This window comes from Indicator indicator, chromosome 14, assembly GCF_027791375.1.
Source record: "Indicator indicator isolate 239-I01 chromosome 14, UM_Iind_1.1, whole genome shotgun sequence".
Classification (NCBI taxonomy): Eukaryota; Metazoa; Chordata; class Aves; order Piciformes; family Indicatoridae; genus Indicator; species Indicator indicator.
In genome coordinates, this window is record NC_072023.1 from 25,831,535 (window position 1) to 25,854,910 (window position 23,376).

Below are 23,376 nucleotides of genomic sequence, written 5' to 3' on the forward strand. Positions count from 1 at the left end.
AGATGCAGGCTGTTATTAGGTCTGCCTGGAGCCTTCTCTTCTCCAGGCTTTCTCTTGGTGCCTCAATGTGAGGATCTGTGCCTAGAGATGTCCAAGCAGCACATCGTTCTTCCGAGAAATTCACTATGAGGTTTATGCACATTGCTGCAAAATCTTTGTACTCTAGGTACCCTTATATACATTAAAAAGGTGTTTTAATGAACTATACCATGAGATGTGCATCAGTGGTTGCCTCAAGTGAGGAACTTTGGTCTTTAATTTATCAGTCATTTGGTGTTAGAGCTTGAGGCTGTTCCCTCTTGTTCTATCACTAATTAACTGTGAGAAGAGACCAGCACCAACCTCTCCCACAACATCATTTGTGCCTTGTGTTCTGTTGGGAGATTGGATTGCCACAACAGAACTAACATTTTCTGTCAAAGCTCTTGTTAGCTGTCCCTTCCAGAATGTGGCTAGTTGGGCCCTCTCAGGCTTTTTTGAGATTAATACAAATACTGTTATTAATAAAAGGGATCTTTGTTGTTATTGATTCTTACTTTTGAGTTTTATCTATGTTTCAGTGAGCTATGGTTGAAGGAAAGGAAAGTGATCCCTGGCTTGGTTTCTGAGAATTTAATATAGGTGCCACCAGAAATGTGTCTCAAGAAAACATAAAGACTCTTCATGGATTTCTTCGTGGGTTTCTTTGTGATTTCTTGTAGCTCAGAAGCCACAAGAAAATGCAAGTGCTTCAGAGGAAATTTGCTTCTTAACACCCACTCTCCCACCCCAGCCTAATAATCACACAATCACGGAAATGTTCAGGTTGGAAAAGCCCTTCAGGATCACCAAGTCCAACCCAGAACCCTACTCTACAAGGGTCACCCCTAAGTCATAGCCCCAAGCACTACATCCAAACCACCTTTAAACACATCCAGGCTTGGGGATTCCACCACCTCCCTGGGCAGCACATTCCAATCCCTGACCACTCTTGCTGGGAAAAAAAAAATCTTCCTACTGTCCAGTCTAACCCTGCCCTGCTGCAGCTTGAGGCTGTAATCTCTTGTTCTATCACTAATTCCCTGTGAGAAGAGACCAGCACCAACCTCTCCACAACCTCCTTTCAGAGTAGAGAGCCAGGAGGTCTCCCCTTAGCCTCCTCTGTTTCATACTAACCATCCCCAGCTCCTTCAGTCACTCTCTGTCATATGTTCTCTAGGCCTTTCCCCAGCTTCCTTGCCCTCCTCTGCACTGGCTCCAGCACCGAATTTGTAGTTCAGTTGAGTTGTATTACAGACTTCTCTTGTTCTCCTGATATCCTACATCAATTATCAGACTTTTCATATTAGACACTTGCTGTGGGGCTTAACATTTAGTAGGCTCCATGCTTCCTCCCCCTCTTTCTCCTCTCTGAGAAGGAGACCTTACCTTCCAGTGTAGACCTCTTGAATCCATAGTTAGAAGAGAAAATCAGAAGCTAGATGGATTTTTTTTTTTCTGACTGCAGAGGATTTGCAAGCTTGTGACTTTCTACATTGTTCTGAGAAAGATTTGCCAAGCTGCCTTTTTTGCTGAAGGAGTCAGAGCAGCGAGATGCTTAGTTTTGCTGGGTTTACAATGAAAAGCTAAAACTAGGGAAGTAAAAGAAGGAACACATAGGTGATGAAGTCTTAGATGATAACTTATCACTTGCTAATTAGAAAGGGGGGAGGCAGAGAGGACTCTATCATTTGTGTTACTGCAGTCAGAGCTGTAAAAACCCAAGTTTGTCAGTAAATAAGAATATAATTTGCTTTTACTGCAACTACAGGATCATGTCTTTTGTTACAAAATACCCACTACAACTCAAATGCACTACCCTTCCCCCCCAAAAAAACCCCAACCCCACCCCAAAACAAACAAACTACCCTAACCACCTGAATTTCTGTTCATTGATAGCATTTTTAATCATAAAAGTAAGGCAAATATTAGAATTTGGTCTGGAGCACAGCCCTGTGAGGAGAGGCTGAGGGAGCTGGGGGTGTTTAGCCTGGAGAAGAGGAGGCTCAGGGCAGACCTCATTGCTGTCTACACCTACCTGAAGGGAGGTTGTAGCCAGGTGGGGGTTGGGCTCTTCTCCCAGGCAACCGGGTGGGGGTTGCTCCCAGGCAACCAGCAACAGAAGGAGAGGACACAGTCTAAAGCTGTGCAGGGGGAAGTTTAGGCTGCAGCTTAGATGTTCTTCACAGAAAGAGAGATTGGCCGTTGGAATGTGCTGCCCAAGGACATGGGGTCACCATCCCTGGAGGTAAGAAGAGCCTGGATGAGGCATTTAGTGCCATGGTCTAGTTGATTAGTTAGGGTTGGGTGATTGGTTGGACTTGATGATCTTGGAGGTCTCTTCCAACCTGGTTGATTCTGTGATTCTGTAATTTATATCCTGATTGCATGTCTAAGGTACTGCATATGGAGGAAAGAACTTTTCAGGAAGCAGTGAGTCCAACAAACCCTGAGAGAAGGTGGCTTTGCCATGGAGAGTAGTATGTGTGTGGTAATTTAAAAGGGAAGAGTTGTCCCATGATTTAGTCCAGTGCTGACAGGGGATTGCTTGCATTCTTCTTGTGCCCAGCATCTGTTGTGCTGGATGTTCTACCAACACAGGATGAAAGGCTCTTCCTTTCTCAGAAAATTCAAAACAGGAATAGTGTTGGTAGATAATTTGCCAGGTGGTGTCCATAGCTAATTGTCAAATGTAAATATTTAACTTGGAAACTTTCTATACTTGAAGGAAGAGGGGCTGGTGCACTTATTCTCTTCATTGACATAGACTTGTTTTGTCACATTGTTATTTGCTCATTGCATCTTCTTCTGTTAATGGCATATAGCAAAAAATGTGTTTGGAGGGAAGACATAAGAGAAAGCAGTGACTGAGTTGCAAATGAAGCATGGTTCTTGAATAACTTTTTTGTTGTTGTTTAGAGCTTAAAAAGTGTTTACTCTCAGCTGTGGCAAACAATCTCACCTGGAGTACTGTGTCCAGCTCAGGAGCACTCAATACAGGAAGGACATGGACCTGATAGAGCAGGTCCAGAGGAGGGCCACAGAAATGGTCAGGGGGTTGGAGCAGCTCTGCTATGAGGACAGGCTGAGGGAGCTGGGGGTGTTCAGCCTGGAGAAGAGAAGGCTCCAGGCAGACCTAACAGCAGCCTTCCAGTACTTGAATGGGGGCTACAAGGATGGAAGGGGACTATTTGCAGAGGTCTGCAGTGGTAGAATGAGGGACAATGGCTTCAAACTAGAGAAGAGCAGATTTAGGTTGGATGTTAGGAGCAAGTTCTGCACCATGAGGGTGGTGAAACACTGGAACAGGTTGCCCAGGGAGGTGGTTGTGTGCCCATCCCTGGAGATACTGAAGGTGAGGCTGGACAGGGCTTTGGGCAACCTGATCTAATTGAGGATGTCCCTGCTGACTGCAGAGGGGTTGGACTGGATGAGCTTTGGAGGTCCCTTCTAACCCAGACCATTCTGTGATTCTATGAAATCATGTATCCTTTATGTGTGTGTGTCCAAAAGCCCCAAAACAATTTACAGGAAAAGATTATTTAACTCTCACCTGGCTAACAGCTCCAAACTAAGCTTTAGAGAGATGTGATGGTTACAAGTGTGTGTATCTGTTAGAATAGGTTTGTTACAGAAAAGTCATAGTTCAGGTTGAAATCTGACCTTTTGTTGTAACTCTTATCTCTACTTACAAGTTACCCCCAGAAAAATCTTCCTGTTGGAAAAAAGCAAAAAATAGTGGCACTTCAGCAGTGTGCTGCCCTTGGGAGGTGGTGGAGTCACCTACCTTGGATGTGTTTAAAGGTGGTTCGGATGCAGTGCTTGGGGCTATGGTTTAGGGATGAACCTTGCAGGGTAGGGTTCTGGGTTGGACTTGGTGATTCTGAGGGTCTTTCCAACCTGAGTGTTTCTGTGATTCTCTAATTAATGTATTTTCAAATTTTTTTTTAAAGGCAAATAGGGAAGAAAGTCCAAAGCATAGCTCAAAAAAAGTGAGTTTTATGTGTGTGCAGCCCTGGAGATTTCCAGGGGTGTCAACTGAAAATTTAATACAGGTTTCCTGAAAAAGCTATTCTCTCTTACAGATAAGTGGGGTTATTTCACTTCAAGGTTTTTAAACTTGGTATATGGCTAGGTGTTGCTGTTGTGAGCTACTGGAAGATTTTTAGAAGTCTCACAGTAAGGCTTTAAAATGAAAGAGAGTTACAGAGTCACAGCCTGGTTTGAGCTGGAAGGAACCTGAAAGATCATCCAGTTCTAACCCCTGCCATTGTCAGGGACACCTCCCACCAGCCCAGGTTGCTCAAGGCCTCATCCAGCCTGGCCTTGAACACCTGCAGGGAGGGGGCATCCACAGCCCCGCTGGGCAACCTGTTCTAGTGTCTCACCACCCTTACTGGAAAGAATTTTTCTCTCATCTCCAGTCTCAATCTCCCCTCTTCCAGCTCAAAGCCATTGCCCCTTGACCTGTCCCTATAAGCCCCTGTCAGAAGTCCTTCCCCAGCTCTACAGCACCCTTCAGGTACTGGAAGGCTTCTCTAAGATCTCATTGGACTTTCTCAGGCTGAACAGCCCCAACTCTCAAAGCCTGCTCCCACAGGAGAGGTGCTCCAGCCCTTTGACCATCTCTGTGGCCTCCTCCCTACTCACTTGAGCAGACTGATGTCTTTCTTAGGTCCTTGCCTCTTAGCACCAGCTGTCCTGTGAGCAAGACCTTGCACAGAAACAAGCACCACTGACCATTTCTTGGACATCCTTCTTCCTGGTGCTGACTATGGCTTTACATTTCTTCAGCCCAGCTGGAAATGAAGAAGGCTGTTGGGGCTTTCTTGCCAAATCAGCTGCGAGTTCCAGGTCAGTCGGACTGAGTGCCCTTTCCTTGCCCCCTGCAGGGTGATGAGCAGGCACGTTGGAGTCTTACAATGTGCTGATGTAGCTGTGCTTATCTAAAGGTTTGAGTGAAGCAGGGTTTACCCTCAGGGTTCTCTTGTTCAGATAAAGCCTTTTGTGCTGAAAACTTCCCTTCAGGTCACTCTTGCTTTAGCCCAACAAAAGGAACTATTTCTCACTTTAATTCTTGCTTTGTTTATGTCATTTTGGAGAGATGTTTTCCTGACTTGACCTAAAAGACCACTGTAGGAGGTACTGCCTCCAACCCAGAAATTCATTAGGTGTACTTCATTGTCCTTGTGGTTAGCAAGTGTTTTCCTAAGGTACAGTCTGATTTATTTATTTTTTGTTACTGCAAAGCCCATTCTTTCTCCTTATTCACAGTGACTATGGTGATGGATATTCCCTTTGATTCATTTGACATTAAACCTGTGCACATATCCAGAAAGAGATAGTTCAAAATAGTTGTAGAAATTTTATATATATATACACACACACATCCAAAGACTCTTATCGTATCCTCCTCTCCCTCACATCCTCTGGAGCAGCAGTCCAAGTTCTGGCATTCCCATTTCTGGGACTGCCTCAGGAGTCATCTTTTCTAGGTCTTGCTCTCTTCTGGGCAGTCTGAATGAAGCCACATCTTTCCTGAAGTGTAGAACCTGGAGCTGCCCACTGCATTTCAGCTGCAGCTGCAGCCAAAGGTGACTTGAGGAGAAGGATTACTTGTAGTGTTGTGTAGACTCATTCATATACTGCATTTTGTGAGAAGAAGGCAGTATGACAGTATCAACTTCTGCTCTGTTGGGGATCTGCTATAACCCCCAAGGCTTTTCTGAAAATGATTCGGGCAGGTGATTCACTTTGCTTAAATACTTTGTATTTGTCCCTGCTGAACTGCCTTCTATTTTTAAGACCTTTTCTGAAATTCATGAAGTTCATTTTGGATTCAGATCCTGTCCTTCTGTGCATTTGCTTTACCTCCCAGCTTCCTAGTTACCTCTTCATTTAATACCACCATTCACCATTATCTCAGTAGCCAGATCATTAGTGAAAGCATTGAACAGACTTGGATCCATCCAGGTCAGGCACTTGGGTACCTTCGTGTGCCCCTCCTCCTGTTTATACCGTGTACCAATGGTAACTGCTCTCAGGCATCCACTGCTTTTGTACTCACAGCAATTTGTTTTTCTTGCTTCTAAGTCTCTCATATCCTTGTGAAACTGTTACACAAGACCTCATAACATTTATTAGTAAGTCAGGAGATGATGGCACCTACTGCTTCCATCTTGCCTGTGGATTCTGTCACACAGTTCTGGAAGGAATTAGGTGCCTTTGGCATAAGGCATTCATGACAGATCCGTTTCCACTGCTGGTTTTCTCCTTGTTCTCTCAAGTGCTTGCTGACACTTGTTCATTGTACTTATTCCAGATTTGGTTCTGGAGACTTGAAGTTCAGCTGGATTTGTTTCCCCCCTTCCTGCCTTTTAAAATGGGGATTCTAAGTTCTCTCTTGTCTTCCATGAGCGCAATTCAATGGCAGACAGTTTTTGATTATTTCATAAAACTCTTCAGACATTCTTTGATGTTACAGGGTGTGGTCCCTTTTACAGCTGGCAATGGTACCTGTTTTGGTTTGGGAGTTCATTGTGCAAGTCACTTGCTCTGAATGGATGCAAAAATGCGATGTAACTCTTAAGCCTCCTTGCAGTCATCTATTGAATGTTCTCCTTTTTTTCCATTGGTTAATGGATCAATGTTTTCCATATTCTTTTCATTAACAGATGATCTCACACACTGACTCTTTTTTTGTGTGTGTTCTTCATGTTTTATGTTAGGTGCCTCTCACTTCAGCCTTTTATAACTTTTTTTTTCCCCACTATGTACTCATATTAGCAGGACCAGTTCTCCACTTTGATTACTTCCTTTTTGTGTGCAGTTAAAACGTTATCACAGAATCACAGAAACATTCAAGTTGGAAAAGCCCCTCAGGATCACCAAGTCCAACCCAGAACCCTACTCTACCAGGCCCACCCCTAAACCATAGCCCCAAGCACCACGTCAAAACCACCTTTAAATACATCCAGGCCTGGGGACTCTGCCACCTCCCTGGGCAGCACATTCCAATCCCTGACCACTCTTGCTGGGAAAAAATTCTTCCTACTGTCCAGTCTAACCCTGCCCTGCTGCAGCTTGAGGCTGTTATCTCTTGTCCTATCACTAATTCCCTGTGAGAAGAGACCAGCACCAACCTCTCCACAATCTCCTTTCAGGTAGCTGTAGAGAGCCATGAGGTCTTCCCTCAGCCTCCTCTTTTTCACACCAACCATCCCCAGCTCCTTCAGTCATTCTCCATCATTCTTGTTTATTCTTATGTTTTAACCAGTTTTCTTCTTGTGTGCAGTTAAAACATTATGATTTAACTACTTCTGTGTTCTGTTCCCATCTCTCCCCTGCTTTGGGGCAAAAATGGACTTGTGCAACACAGGTTCAGGGTTTACATTTTTAGGTTTCTAATTTTTTTGAAGTGATGGGAGAAAAAAAAAAAAAGAAAGAATGATGATACTCCATGCTGGCACAGCTCTATTTTCATGGAAAGAGTTAATTTGAGCACAAATTCCACTGAAATAAATGCGTGGCTAATTAGGTGGAGTCCAGAAACTCAGAAGCTGCAGTTCTGTTGTGTCATTAACTTGCTCATTTCTCCTATAGCATGCTTCGATATTCTTTTAGTGATGCTTTTGAGATGGTTAATAGGTGGCATGACAAATGTTATTAGAAGTAGAATTTAGGAAGTTATTTTATAGAATGGTTCCTTTGCTATTGTAGCACAGCCTTATCTGTTACTTTCCTCACTTAACTCTGATTTTTGAGAGCTGTAGTTTAGCTGTTGCTGGACTTGAAGTTCTGCAAATCTGCCTCTTTTTTTTTTTTTTTTTTTTTTTAAGAAATGAAAGTTGATCCTGAAGACTTCATAATCAAATTTGTTTCCATATTTGGACTTTCCTGAAACTCATGATTCATAGCACAGCTGGACATAGTCAACACTACAAATTCTTGTTGTAGGGTGGTAGGGATTAGCACTCCACTCTGGTCAGACCACACCTGGAGGGGGTGATGAGAAAGCTGGGGAGGGACTTTCTAGGGTGTCAGGGAGTGATAGGACTGGGGGAATGGAGGAAAACTAGAAGTGGGGAGATTCAGTTTGGATGTTAGGAAGAAGTTCTTCCCCATGAGGGTGGTGAGACACTGGAGCAGGTTGTCCAGGGAGCTGGTGGAAGCCTCATCCCTGGAGGTTTTTGCAGCCAGGCTGGATGTGGCTGTGAGCAACCTGCTGTAGTGTGAGGTGTCCCTGGCCATGGCAGGGGGGTTGGAACTGGCTGATCCTTGAGGTCTCTTCCAACCCTGACAGTTCTGTGATCCTATGTTGTGGATCACAGTGCTTGGTGAGTTATTGCTTTTGGGCGGGGACTGAATCTCTGTTTCTCAGTTCTGGTCAACTTTCAGCTTTGTAACAATTTAAACAAATATGATGAAGTGATTTAGTCATTCTGAAATTGTATTTGTAGTGGGGAAACAGAGTGAAGTGTTTTAACTGCTACATTGCAAAATGAAAACACTATAATCCAGTACCTGCACCTCTCAGGTTACAGCAAAGGTTTGTGCTGGGGGAGAAATAGGTGTCACAGGTGAAATTTAGTATGGTGCCTCACAAGTTCAGTATTCATAGAATCACAGAATCAGTTAGGGTTGGAAGGGACCTCAAGGATCATCCAGTTCCAAGCCCCCTGCCATGACCAGGGATACCTCACACTACATCAGACTGGCCAGAGCCTCACCAGCCTGGCCTTAAACACCTCCAGGGATGAGGCCTCAACCACCTCCCTGGACAACCCATTCCAGAGTCTCGCCACTTTTACGGGGAACAACTTCTTCCTTACGTCCAGTCTGAATCTCCCCACTTCCAGCTTCATTCCATTCCCCCGAATCCTGTCACTGCCTGGTATCCTAAAAAGTCCCCCCCAGCTTTCTTGTAACCCCCTTCAGATATTGGAAGGCCACAAGAAGGTCTCCTCAGAGCCTTCTCTTCTCCAGACTGAACAACCCCAACTCTCTCAGTCTGTCCTCATAGCAGAGCAGCTCCAGCCCTCTGCTCATCTGGTGGCCCTTCTCTGGACACCTTCCAGCATGTCCATAGCCCTATTGTAACAGAGGATCCAGAACTGGACACAGTGCTCCAGGTGAGGTCTGATCCCCTCCCTGGCCCTGCTGGCCACACTTCTGCTGCAGCCCGGGCTCTGCTTGGCTCTCTGGGCTGCAAGTGCTCACTGCTGGCTCCTGTTGACCTTCTCATCCCCCAGCACCCCCAAGTCCCTCTCCTCAGGGCTGCTCTCACGTCAGTCTCTGCCCAGACTATATTTGTGCTTGGGATTGCCCTGACCCAGCTGCAGGACCTTGCACTTGGACTTGTCCAACCTCCTGAGGTTGGCTTGGTTTGAGTGGACTGAGAGCTATTTTACCTCTCCCCAAAGGAGTGAGATTAAAAACCCTCCACAGAATGGGAAAGTTTAAATGGAAGTTACTGTTCACAAATATATGCAGAAATACAAAATACACAAATTCATGTTCAGCTTCAGCCCAGTTCTTCAACCTGGGCTTACCAAAACCTCACCAGGCCGACACCTTCCAAAAACCTTCCCCCGATCCAGGCCAAACACCAGGTCTTGGTGACCTGTCCGTGCCTCCCTGCTCCCCCCACCAGGCCAAATTTGTGTAGCTAAATATGAGCTTTGCCAAGGCCGCAGAAGGCCTCCCCCACATCCTGCTGGGAACAGCGAGAAGGAGAAAAAGGGCAGAACAGACAGTAATGCCTGTTTGAAAAGGAGGTGCAGGCTGCTGGGAATGAAATAACACAGATTACACTTTCTGCTGTCTGCCCCCTGGACTGTCTAGTCCTTCTGGAGGACTTAAGAACCTCTATGGTTCTTAAACCCGTAACAAATGTGAGTTGTATTCTGTTTACTTCCTAGGCATTAATGCTAAGCTCATGTCCGGGTTGTTGGAACTAGGTCATCTTTAAGGTCTCTGCCAACCCAAACCATTCCACAGTTTAGATTACAGAGTAGGGTTTCATTCTTCCCAAAATTTTGGCTGTGCTCTCTTTGAAAATATTTTGGTCAGTTCCTGATTGTACTTAGCTGTGAAGCTGTATGAGCTTCACTCTTTAATTTCCTATCAGCTGCCCGCAGATCGAGCCATTTGTCACTGCCATTAGTTATTTAGTAGAGATAAAGGCTGCAGCCTCTGAGCTTCACAAAACAGACAGATCCTGATCAGTAATCAATATTTGTAATTTTTGTAAATATAAATGTGTCGTTACTGACTCATCTGTCAGAATAAATTTCAGACAAAGCACTTTATTATGGCACTGGTGCTCGTGGTAAAAGCAAAAGCGATGAAGCCACCACCTAAAGTTGTATCCGTGACTTTGCTGGCACACCAAAGTCAAAATGCATAGCCTGGAATACTCATGGGAAACCTAACTACTGAGTAATAATAATGAAGAAGCTTGACACATTCCCAAATTGCAGAAAAGCCTTCATTAAGATGCAGCAGCTGTTTGTTTTCTAGTCAGCATGGTAAGAACACTGTGGTGATGGATCAGCAAGTTTGCTTGTACTGGGAAACACACCCATCTTGCTTATTTACTCTGATGGGTCATTATTAAAGGAGAGCTAAAGCTGGAGAATAATTAGAGTAATTTTCCATTTGTTTTTCTTTCTAGCATGCCTCAGGCTAGGGAGGTCAAATAGACACTAAAGAGAAAATCTGCGCCTGGAACTTGTCTGAAAATAAATACGTATGCCATGAGTAGAGCTGTGGACAATTTGCTTCGTCTTAGAAATCTAACTCATTTTGCCTGCCAGTTGATTGCCTGCTTCATCAAGGAAATCCGCTTAGCCTCTGTGAATCTGAAAGGTCTTTTTCTTCAGCTTCAAAATCCGAGGGATGTGAATTAACTACTTTCTGTTCTTTGTTTCTTTCAGTTTTCCCTTTCACGTACCAGAGTCATATTACTCACCAGCTTCCTTAGGCTGGTTTGCATCTAGCAGGTTTTTCAGTGAGTAGAGATAAGCTCTAGATTTTCCAGCTACACTATGAAACTGACAGCCTGGAATTCTTATGGCAATGCCATAATATCTGACTGTCATGTGTTTCCTTGGGATTCAGTGAGATGAATTTAAAAATCTTTCTAGGTAGAGGCATCACAGGATGTTAGAGGTTGGAAGGGACCTCTGGACATTGAGTCTGACCTCCCTGCCAGAGCAGGACCATAGAATCCAGCACAGGTCACACAGGAATACATCTGAATGTGAGAAGGAGACTCCATAACCTCTCTGGGCAGCCTGTTCCAGTGCTCTGGGACTCTTACAGTAAAAAAGCTTTTCCTCATGTTGAGGTGGGACCTCCTGTGCTGGAGTTTCCATCCATTGCCCCTTGTCCTATCCCAGGGCACAAGTGAGCAGAGGCTGTCCCTTCCTTCCTGACCCCCAGCCCTCAGCTATTGATAGACATTGATCAGATCCCCTCTTCTCCAGACTAAACAGCCCCAGGGCTCTCAGCCTCTCCTCCCCAGGCAGTGCTCCAGTCCCTTCAGCATCCTTGTAGCCTTCCATTGGACTCTCTCCAGTAGATCCCTGTCCCTCTTGAACTGGGGAGCCCAGAACTGGCCCCACCTCCCTTGTAACTATATACAAACATTATAAAGGTATTCCATTGAGAAATATCTTCACAACTGGAATAGTTACAAATAGCTTGGGAACAGCATCCAAATCCAAAGGCAGTAAATATTCCCCATTAACAAAAGGAAGGAAGTTCCCAGAGACTTTAGGAATATATCAGGGTGGTGCATTTAGGAATTACCCCCTACATCTTCATGGGGAGAGGAAGGGGTTTTGGGTGTACTGCCACAATTTCAAGTAGAACATTGTCAACAGTAGACTTGGAGCTTACTTTGAAATAAAAGGTGATCAAACTCCTTTACTGGGTTTCTGCTTGCATGTGTATTTTTTCTGAGTCATACTCTCTGCTGATCAGATGTAAAGGGAAACACAATCCCTTGAGTGTGCAGTGTTTAAAAACTAAACTGGTTACATAGCCTGTGAAGGAATAAGATCTGTAGACCATCTGGGCTTCCTTTTACCTGTATTGCAACATGCAGGCCAGGGGAAAACTCACCAGTCCACAAGATAGATAAACAGTCTCTTAAGTCTTGTATAGGACTTGTCTAAACAAGATGTTCTTCCTAATTCAAGTGTGATGGTTTGAAACTGTCTTTTTAATTTTTCCTTGCAAAGTTCAGAACAGAGAAAGTGAAAGAATGTAAATAAGTCACTATTGGGTGTAAGAAAGCAAAATAACGATTGTTCTAAACACTTCCATTGGATAGATAGAAATGTTTAAGAACTATTACCCAAAACAAAGTGGGCATTCTGCACATTCTGCGTTCTGCAGTGGGGGCAGTTGCTGGGCTGTTTGGCTGCTGTTTCTTCTTCTCTTCTGGCTGAAGATAACACGTACTGACCTTGGCAGCTAAGTTAACAACTTTCTGCTTAACTAACTCTGCTTCTCTATCCAGGGTGGTCTGGGGGGGAAGCTCCTGGGAGAGAGAGGCCCCTTTGGGAGGGTCCCCTTGGGGGGAAGCAAAGGGAGATCGATTGTGCTTTTTCTGTTGATTGTATATATTTGTGAATGTTGTGAATTTTGTATATTTGTACATATTCATTGCATTTCATTGTAGATTTTAGACTCTGCTTGTAAATACAGCTTTTCATTTGCTTCCAGACTGAGCTAGCCTGGTTATTGTTGGTGGGGGGGGGAATTTCAGCTCACACCGACACACTTTTTATTTTTGGCGCCCAACGTGGGGCTCGATTGCTTGTGATTTATTTCTGCTCAGATTAGGAAGCAAAATGAAGCTGTTTTGGATTCTGAGTCATTCTATTTCATCTATTATCGGTGCAATTGTCTACAGATGGGCCATTTCTTGCATGATAGACAAGATTGTGAGATATGTGGCATATAAGTCATTTCTTTGGGTTAAGAACAAGTTACTGAATGTTGGTGAATTCTGTTGTGGTCTTATTGGGCTAAGAAGCTATGGTAACTCAACTATGGATCTGCTAGCAGACACATATGAGTTTGTTACTCCTCTTACAACTACAGAGGGTCTTTGGAACCAGTGGTACCCTAGATATCTTGTGCTTGCCTTAATTTTGTTGCTTCTTGGAATAATCATATGGCTACTGATAGCACTGTGTCAAGAAAGACATAAGGCTACTTGCTCTTCCAACTCTGCTGTGAATGTGAAAACCAAGCCAGTAAATTTGGTGGCCACTGTAACCAGAAAGCGTAAAGGAGATGCAGATGCTGCAGGAGATGGTGCAGATGGAGATGAGGGTCCTTCTACTCAGGGTCCCTCTGTTAAGAAAGATCCTTCTGGTGAGGAAGAGAGGGTTAGCCTTAAAACTCTGGTAGACCTCTTGAGACCCCACATGGATGATGGAGATGTAGGTCAGGATGTAGACCCTGGTAGATTAGCAACTGCTGGCAGAGCCTCTGAACTCAAGGAAATTCAACGGAGGATTACAACAGGATTATGGGGACAGCGACCTCAGGATGATGATGATGATGATGAGGATGACATACAGTCAGCTAATGCACCCAGACAGGAAATTAGACATGTGAGGAAGGATTACATCAGAGGAGATAATGAGCCAGTCCTGTCTTGGCTAGCCAGGTGTTTTGATATGGGAGCCCCAGCATTGGTGGTAGGCGACAAGTCGGCCTCTCAGTTGGGGATGCTCTCAAAGGATACAGGCATAGACAGGCATCTAGGCAAGTGCATTGGTAAAGTTTCTCTGTGGGCACGCCTCCTACTGGGAGTCTCGCTGAGGTACCCCAGCAGAGATGATTTACCATGGAACCCTAAGCCTTGGACCACAATAGCTGAGGGAATCAAGCGTCTGAGAGAGTTTGCTGTGAGAGAAGTAATGTATGGAGATCATAAGACCCTGAATCCTGATGAAATTCCTGTTGGAACAGGCCTTGCCAAAAAGCTCATTAAGCTTGCTCCTCCTAATTATGCCACTATTCTGGCAAGCAGGATTGTGGCAAGAAATTATGGTGGAGTGCCTCCCACTGTTGGCCATTTCACTGACCAAATGAGGCAATTGGAGGATAGTCTTGCACGTACTTCTTTGGTTTCAGCCATTGAGGCTCTGTCTGGAAAGATGGAGAATTGCATGAAAGAGCTGAAGGAGGAACTTAAAACCTCCATATCCAACTTGATGAAGGGGGATGATTCTGATTCCTCTTCCTCCAGATGGATACAAGTTTCAGCTGTTAGGAACAGACGTGCTCCAAGAAGGCCATTCCAGAATAGGTCAAACCAAAACAGACAGCAGAGGCAATCACGTGGCAGTATCTGGATAACTCTGCGTGATCAGTTTGGTGAGAACATGAACAGATGGGATGGTAGACCAACTTCTGATCTTTTCAAGAGGTTACGGGAGCTGCAGAGGGGCAGATCCCGAGGTAGCAATACCAGGAGGGTAGCTGTCGCTTCCTCAGTTTCCCAGAACAACTCTGATAGCTCCAACAGTGATCCTAATTCTGGTGCTGGACGTTGTGCCAGCTGTACATGTGGAGGTAATCTCCACCATTAGGGGTGCCCTGCCTTCCGCCAGGGGGAGGTAAGGGATAATGGAGATAACAGAATCTATTGGGATGTGTACATCCAGTGGCCTGGCACTTCAAAATTTCAGAAGTACAGGGCCTTGGTTGACACAGGAGCTCAGTGCACCGTAATACCATCAAATTATCAAGGGGGAGAATCTATAACTATTCAGGGAGTCACTGGTGGATCTCAAGAGTTGTTTAAGATAGAGGTTGATATAAGTTTAGCTGGGAAGCAGTGGAAGAAACATACTATTGTAACAGGTCCTAATGCACCTTGTATTTTGGGAATTGACTTTCTGAGAGAAGGGCGTTTTAAAGACCCTAAGGGTTACAAATGGGCTTTTGGAATAGCAACTGTAGAAATTGATGGAGGAAAATTGAAGTTGTCCATTAGACCTGAGCTTTCAGATGAATCTGCAGTTGTGGGACAACATGAGATAGAGGATGTAAAGCTGCCAGTTGCTTCTCAAACTGTGCATCACAGACAATACAGAACCAACCGTGACTCTTTGGTGCCCATTCAAAATTTGATTTGTCAGTTGGAGAGTCAGAATGTCATCAGCAAAACTCATTCACCTTTCAACAGTCCAATCGGGCCTGTGCGAAAGCAGAATGGAGAGTGGCGTCTGACAGTTGATTTCCGTGCCTTGAATGAAGTAACTCCACCCATGAGTGCAGCTGTACCAGACATGATGGAACTCCAATATGAGCTGGAATCCAAGCAGGCCAAATGGTATGCTACCATAGACATTGCTAATGCTTTCTTCTCTATTCCCATAGCAGAGGAATGCAGGCCTCAGTTTGCTTTCACCTGGAGAGGCATTCAGTACACATTCAATCGTTTGCCCCAGGGGTGGATTCACAGTTCAACCATCTGCCATGCAGTGATCCATGATGCTTTGGAGAAAGGTGGAGCTCCAGAACACATTCAGTTCATCGATGACATCATCGTCTGGGGTGAGACTGCTGAAGAAGTCTTCGAGAAAGGTAATAAAATCCTTGACATTCTCTTGCAAGCTGGTTTCGCTATCAAGCGAGACAAGGTGAAAGGACCTGCCAGAGAAATCCAGTTTCTGGGAGTGCGGTGGCAAGATGGTCGCCGTCACATCCCAATGGATGTGATAAACAGAGTCTCTACCATGGCAAATCCCATCAACAAGAAAGAAACTCTGCGTTTCTTAGGCATAGTGGGATTTTGGAGACTGCACATTCCTGGATACAGTCAGATTGTGAAACCTCTATATGATGTGACTCGAAAGAGAAACAGTTTCCAATGGGGTCCTGAGCAACAAGCAGCCTTTGACCAGATCAAGCGAGAGGTAGTCCAAGCGATGGGTCTGGGACCTGTCCGAACTGGTCCAGACATTAAGAACATTCTGTACACGGCCGCGAGTGACAATGGTCCAACCTGGTGCTTATGGCAAAGAGCTCCAGGGGAGACACGAGGACGTCCTCTTGGTTTCTGGGGTCGTGGCTACAGAGGCTCAGAGGCAAACTACACTCCAACAGAGAAAGAGATTTTAGCTGCTTATGAAGGAGTGAAAGCTGCTTCTGAAGTGATTGGAACTGAATCACAACTTCTTCTAGCTCCTAGATTGCCAGTTCTGAATTGGATGTTCAAGGGCAAAGGTTCTTCACCACAATCATGCAACAGATGCTACCTGGTCTAAGTGGATGGCTCTGATAACACAGCGAGCTCGAATGGGAAATCTCGAAAGGCCTGGTTTGGTGGAGGTGATCACAAACTGGCCAGAAGGCACAAGCTGTGCTAAACCTCCAGAGGAGAGAGTAGCTCGTGCTGAGGAAGCTCCTCCTTACAGTGATCTGTCTGATGATGAAAAGAGATATGCTTTGTTCACAGACGGTTCCTGTCGTCTGGTTGGAAACAAGCGGAGATGGAAGTCTGCAGTGTGGAGTCCAATGCGCAGAGTTGCAGAAGCGAGAGATGGAGAAGGAGAATCCAGTCAATTTGCAGAGGTAAAAGCTGTCCAGCTAGCTCTTAACGTAGCTGAACGTGAGAGATGACCAAAGCTTTATCTCTACACTGACTCATGGATGGTAGCCAATGCCTTGTGGGGTTGGCTGAAAGACTGGAAGAAGAATGGCTGGCAGAGGAAAGGAAAGCCAATCTGGGCTGCAGATCTGTGGCAAGACATTGCTGCTCGCATTGAGAGAATCCCAGTGAAAGTGAGACACATCGATGCTCACATTCCTAAGAGCAAAGCTACTGAGGAACAACAACACAACCATCAGGCAGATCTAGCTGCAAGAGTTTCCCAGGTGGACACAAACTCTGATCCTGATCCTGATCTTGACTGGAAACACCGAGGTGAGCTGTTCTTAGCTCGGTGGGCCCATGACTCGTCAGGACATCAAGGCAGAGATGCAACCTACCGATGGGCTCGTGACAGATCCATTGACATTTCCATGGATGCTATCACACAAGTCATCCATGACTGTGACATTTGTGCTGCTATTAAGCAGGCAAAGCGGATCAAGCCCTTGTGGTACGGTGACCGATGGTCCAAGTACAAGTATGGTGAAGCCTGGCAGATTGACTACATCACTCTACCTCGTTCTCGATCTGGTAAGCAGTATGTGCTGACTATGGTAGAGGCAAGCACTGGATGGCTGGAAACTTATCCAGTTCCTCATGCAACTGCACGTAACACCATTCTTGGTCTGGAGAGACAAATCCTGTGGAGACACGGAACTCCAGAGAGGATTGAGTCAGACAATGGAACTCATTTCAAGAACAATCTTGTAAAAAACTGGGCCAAAGAGCACGGCATCGAGTGGATATTCCACATTCCCTACTATGCACCAGCTGCAGGGAAGATCGAACGCTACAACGGTTTGCTGAAAACCACTCTCAAAGCCATGGGGGGTGGATCTTTGAAAAACTGGGAGAAACATTTAGCACAAGCAACCTGGTTGGTGAATAGTAGAGGTTCAGTGAATCGAGCTGGACCTGCCCAATCAGATTTGTTGCGAAAGGAGGAAGGTGATAGAGTTCCTGTTATCAGAGAAAAGAATCTGTTAGGCAAAACTGTTTGGGTATTTTCTCCTTCAGGAGAGGCCAAACCTGTCCGAGGGGTGGTTTCTGCTGAAGGTCCTGGTCACACCTATTGGGTGATGCAAGAAAATGGTGAAATTCAGTGTATTCCACAAAGAAATCTAACTTTGGCTGAGAGAGGTTAAATTCAGTGTTGCGGAGACACAGCATCACGCCCAAGAGGAGAGTTCATGAGATCTACGGTGCACGAACCCTGAGAGCCCTGAGTCACCTGAGAGTCCCTGTTCCTTTCATCGCTTCATCTGCGAGGAAACAAGCTGTTTGCTGTTTTTCCTGTGATTTGACTCTTTTGAATCATCTACATCTGAGATAGCCGGAATGGACTATGGTCTTTATTCACCTATTGTTGTAGATATTATTTTAGATTAGATAAATGGTAGTAGCAGCCAATGGAATTGTTTAGAAGGGGTGGACTGTGATGGTTTGAAACTGTCTTTTTAATTTTTCCTTGCAAAGTTCAGAACAGAGAAAGTGAAAGAATGTAAATAAGTCACTATTGGGTGTAAGAAAGCAAAATAACGATTGTTCTAAACACTTCCATTGGATAGATAGAAATGTTTAAGAACTATTACCCAAAACAAAGTAGGCATTCTGCGTTCGGCAGTGGGGGCAGTTGTTGGGCTGTCTGGCTGCTGTTTCTTCTTCTCTTCTGGCTGAAGATAACACGTATTGACCTTGGCAGCTAAGTTAACAACTTTCTGCTCTAACTAACTCTGCTTCTCTGTCCAGGGGGGTCTGGGGGGGAAGCTCCTGGGAGAGAGAGGCCCCTTTGGGAGGGTCCCATTGGGGGGAAGCAAAGGGAGATCGATTGTGCTTTTTCTGTTGATTGTATATATTTGTGAATGTTGTGAATTTTGTATATTTGTACATATTCATTGCATTTCATTGTAGATTTTAGACTCTGCTTGTAAATACAGCTTTTCATTTGCTTCCAGACTGAGCTAGCCTGGTTATTGTTGGTGGGGGGGGGAATTTCAGCTCACACCGACACAGCTTGCTCTCATGACCTTGTGTAGCTTTCCTGTTGCACTTTTCTAACATGGCTGATTGTTTTCTTCTGTGAAATGCCTGTGACATAATTCAGTTGATCTTTCACAAGTTCTCACATGTCTTCGTTGAAGTGTACTCCAAAGAGTAAGGGAATCTGTTTTGAAGTTTCAAAATTTCCTCATTTTGAATCACAGAATGTGAGGGGCTGGAAGGGACCTCCAAAGCTCATCCAGTGTAACCCTCCTGCCAGAGCAGGAGCACACCTAGAGCAGATCACACAGGAACACATCCAGGTGGGTTTGGAATATCTCCAGAGAGGAAGACTCCACAACCTCTCTGGGTAGCCTGTTCCAGTGTTCTATCACCCTCACAGGGAAAAAAGTGTTTCCTCCTATTTCCATGGAACTTCCTATTCCTCAACTTCCACCATTGCCCCTTGTGCTGGCATTGGGCATCACCCAGCAGAGCCTGGCTCCTGCCTCTGGGCACTCACTCTGCACATCTTTATCAACATGAAGGAGGTCACCTCTCAGGCTCCTCCTCTCCAAGCTACAGAGCCCTCAGCTCCCTCAGGCTCTCCTCATAAGGAAGATGTTCCACTCCCTTCAGCATTTTGAAGTGACTGAAGTTTGAATCTGGGTTGAAGAGGCAGAGGTGACTTCAGTGTCTTTAATGAAGCTATGGAGCACCAGGTTGAAAGGGTGACTTTAGTTTTTTTTACCACCAAGACCTTCTGAACATCAGCCACATGCCACCTGACATTCTGTCGATGTGTACTCCCTCAGTTTTTGCCTAGAAGAGGCACAAAACTTGGGACTGGTAGGTCTTAGCATCCTCCTTAATACACAGTTGTAAGGTGATTGTTCCTGCACTGATTTCAATAGTTAGTCTAGCTTAAATTCAGCTTCTCAGGACAAGGAATCAGTTCCAGTCTCTAAATGTATGCTGGTTGGCATAAGCTTTCTGCACAAATGCTGCCTTTGTGTTCCAGTTTCTGCTTCAGTGTACCTTCTAGTCAGGAAGATCTTATGCTTATGTAGCTATGTACTGTTAGCAGAGAGAATTAAGCTCATTGTTAAAACTTCACTTTACTTTGGGTGATCTTGAAAATGTAAGGATTTTGATGATGGGCATTTAGAATTTAATTGGAGTGTTTTGCCATGTCTTAAGTAAGGCAATGCTGCAACGTCTGTATGATGAAGTGGTGAGAACTCACCTCACCTTTTAGCTTTAAGTTGCGAAATGGGTGGGTAAAAATGGAAAATGAGTGGGTAAAAGAAGGGCAGTTTCTTTTCTATGAATTTCTCAAGATTGTATGGATTGGAAGCACTTCTAAGGGCTCCATGTGCATTGGGTCTTGTTGGAAGACCGTTGCAAGACATATGATTATATAGTAGCATAACTTTAAAGTGAAGGCTTTGAGTTGGTATTTTGCACTTAACCTTAGGTCTTGGTTTTACTGATATTTAAGATTTTTGAAAGTGCTGTTTCTCTTTTCAGTTGCTTAAAAATGTCTTCAGGAATTTATCTTGTGGGTTTGGTTTTGTGGTTTTGGGTTTTTTTCCCTATGTTTTGTTTTTAATTATTTTTATTTTTAAATTTAATTTTAAATTTTATTTAAATTTTAATTTTTAAATATAATTTTTATTTTTTAAATTTAATTTTTATATTTTTAATATTAATTTTATTTTTTTAAATTTAATTTTTTTAAGAAGGCTGGAAGAGACCTCAAAGGTCATCGAGTCCAATTTTAAAATTGTTGGGTTTAATGTTTAAATTTAATGTTTAAAATTTTAAATTTTAACATGTTAAAATTTAATTTTTAATTTTTTAATTCCATTCTTAATTTTAATTTTAAATATTTAAATTAAAAGTTAAAATTTCATTTTTATTTTCCAATTAATTTTTGAAATTTAATTTTTAATTTAAAAAAATTAATTCAATTTTACTTTTAAAATTTTATTTTAAAATTTTGAATTCTATTTTCAATTTTACATTTTATTTTAAAATTTTGAATTAATTTTAAAAATTTACATGTATTTTAAAATTTTTTTACTTGAATTTTAAAAAATAATTTATTTTAAATTTTTTAAATTTAATTTTTTTAAAAAATATTTTTTAAAAATTTAATTAAAAAAAAACATTAATTTATTTTTAATTTTGCAGGTTCCAACTATGGGAGTCCCCGTCCAGCTCATGCCAACATGAATGCCAATGCAGCTGCAGGGCTTGCTCCAGAGCATATCCCTACCCCAGGGGCGGCTCTGTCCTGGCAAGCTGCGATTGATGCGGCCAGGCAAGCCAAGCTGATGGGCAGTGCTGGCAATGCAACAATATCCACGGCTAGCTCCACGCAGAGGAAACGGCAGCAGTATGGGAAGCAGAAAAAACAGGGTACCACCACAGCTACACGTCCTCCCCGGGCACTGCTGTGTCTAACACTGAAAAATCCCATCCGGAGGGCATGCATCAGCATCGTTGAATGGAAATATCCTTTGTGATCCTCTTGTTTAGAGCAAACAAATATTTGTGTGTGAATTGTGTGCGCACATCGGGCACTGCTCCATCCGTGTGAAGGAATCGGGGCGTTAAGTTGAAAGGCGCCGCTGGGGATGTAAAGTTAGATGAGTAGGTTTTGGTATCTTCAATGAGAGATCATTTATGGTGGGGAGCAGAAGAAGTTTAGGACTGAAGCTTTAGCTATACCCTTGTGTAAGAAACCACTAGAAGTTGAAATGATAGAGGTTAGGGGTTCAGTTCTGCTCTTTTAAAAACATGGGTCCAGGATGAAATCAGTGGGAGGTATGCAAGATATGTGAGGTCAGAAGTGAACTGACCCATGGAGCTGATAGTAGCTGCAGGCTTACTTTTTTTTGCAGGTGCTTAAGGAGGTGCCACCAGTTAAACAGCTCTGGTACCTTGCACTTACAAACAGCTCTGGTACCTTGCACTTAACCTTCGCTCTTGGTTTTACTAATACTTCAGATTTTTTAAAGCGCTGTTTCTCTTTTCTGATGTTTAATAAAATGTCTTCAGAATTCATACTTTGTTAGTAATCTCATGAAATCAGACTTTTTACAATATGGACAAAAGAATGAAGCAGAAGAAGGAGAAAAAATAAACAACCCCAAAAGTATGTGATAAGACCCTGAAACAAGCTGAGGTCTGTTAATTATATTGGAATTCCACTTAAACTAGTAAGGCTCACTAATGTGTGGTAAGAGATGCCTGTTATCTAGAAGCAAAGAGAAAGAGTTAAAGCAGTCCTGCAACATGTACAGTTGTAGCACAGGGCCAGCTCAAGGAGTTTAACAAGAGACAAACTCTTCCAGATGATGGATGATAACCACTGGCACAGAACTGCAGAAGGTGAGGCTCAGTGCTGCTTCCCTGCAAAGTCAGTGAGAGTTTGACCTTTGGCTTTGTCACGTGGAAGGAGCAGAGCCTTTTTAGTCACCAAACTCTCATCAGCACATGCTGAAAATTGAGAATATGGTGTGAAACACAAACTGAAATAAAATACAACTCCCTGGCTTCCCCAGAGAGAAACCAGGACTAATCCTGAACAGTAATTGTCAGCTAATGGGGTTCTGTAGTAAATACAAAAGGAAAATCATTGTGTTAGGGATAGATAAGCACGTCAAGGGAAGGCAGTACAGAGCTTGGCAGTAGTTAATATGATAAAAAATGAATGATGGCATTTAAGACAATGTGATAATATTGTTCCTTGGGAGGTCTGGTGGGATGTTAGAAAGATGAGAACAGAATATGAGTATATTAGGTCTTCCTGACATATTTTCAGATGAAGAACTTGTTAAAAATGCTCCTGTCAATTCTTAGATGTCCTTAAACTACCTACTTGCCTGTTCCTTTTTCCCTTCAGATGCTAATTTTTTAATCCCCCTGATTAAGTTTGCTACTTTTTATCCCTTCTGGCATAGCTCTGATACTTTAAGCATAAGATGATAGATGATGACTAATAGGATGAAGCTGAAAATTGGTTTACTTGTCAGCACCCCAGTAACCACACATCTTTAGAGGAAGAACAGAGAGTGACGCTTGATAAATGAATAAGATCAGCAATGAATGATGTGTTGTAGAACAGGATACAGCACTGCTAAGATCAAGAGAGAGAAAAAAATGCAATCAAAGCAATCAAGAGATGCTGATGATCACATTTTTGGGTCCTGTTTGGGTTTAGGTGAGTTGATGGAAGTGGTTTTTGTTTATTCCATCAGAACCCTCATTTAGTGTTTATAAACATAGAACCCTTCAGTGGCAAGTTATAATATCAAAGGCTGTGATGATGTTTAGTTTTGTTCTCACAGAGTCATCAGGGTTGGAAGGGACCCCAAGGACCATCTAGTTCCACCCCCCCCTGCCTCTTACTTTAGTTGTTTTATTTGTTTTTTCCCCCTAAGTGCCAAAAACCACTGAGAAAAGCTTAGAATAGTTTCACAAACCACTAAAGTCTAAGTGTGGTAGATATTAAAAGAATACCAACTGGTACTTCTGTGGTGTTGCTTGCCCAAACTTTATAGCATTCACAGCCTGAAGCTGCAATTGAATCTAAGAAAAAGTAAAATGAAGCAATTCCCAATTCCCTTAGTTTGCGAAGAGTTAGGTGTGTGTTTAGTTTTCTTCTATGTGTTCAGTGTCTC

At 43.6% G+C, this 23,376-nt stretch overlaps 1 protein-coding gene across 1 annotated transcript in view; it reads left to right on the forward strand.

Annotated features, from left to right (window-relative positions):
* Positions 1-23,376, forward strand: part of CACNA1C (calcium voltage-gated channel subunit alpha1 C) — a 698,267-nt gene that overhangs the window by 94,550 nt on the left and 580,341 nt on the right. The window contains exon 2 of the mRNA XM_054386505.1: positions 20,882-21,212. Within this exon, the coding sequence (XP_054242480.1) occupies positions 20,882-21,212 (331 nt within the window). The remainder of the gene's footprint in view (positions 1-20,881; positions 21,213-23,376) is intronic.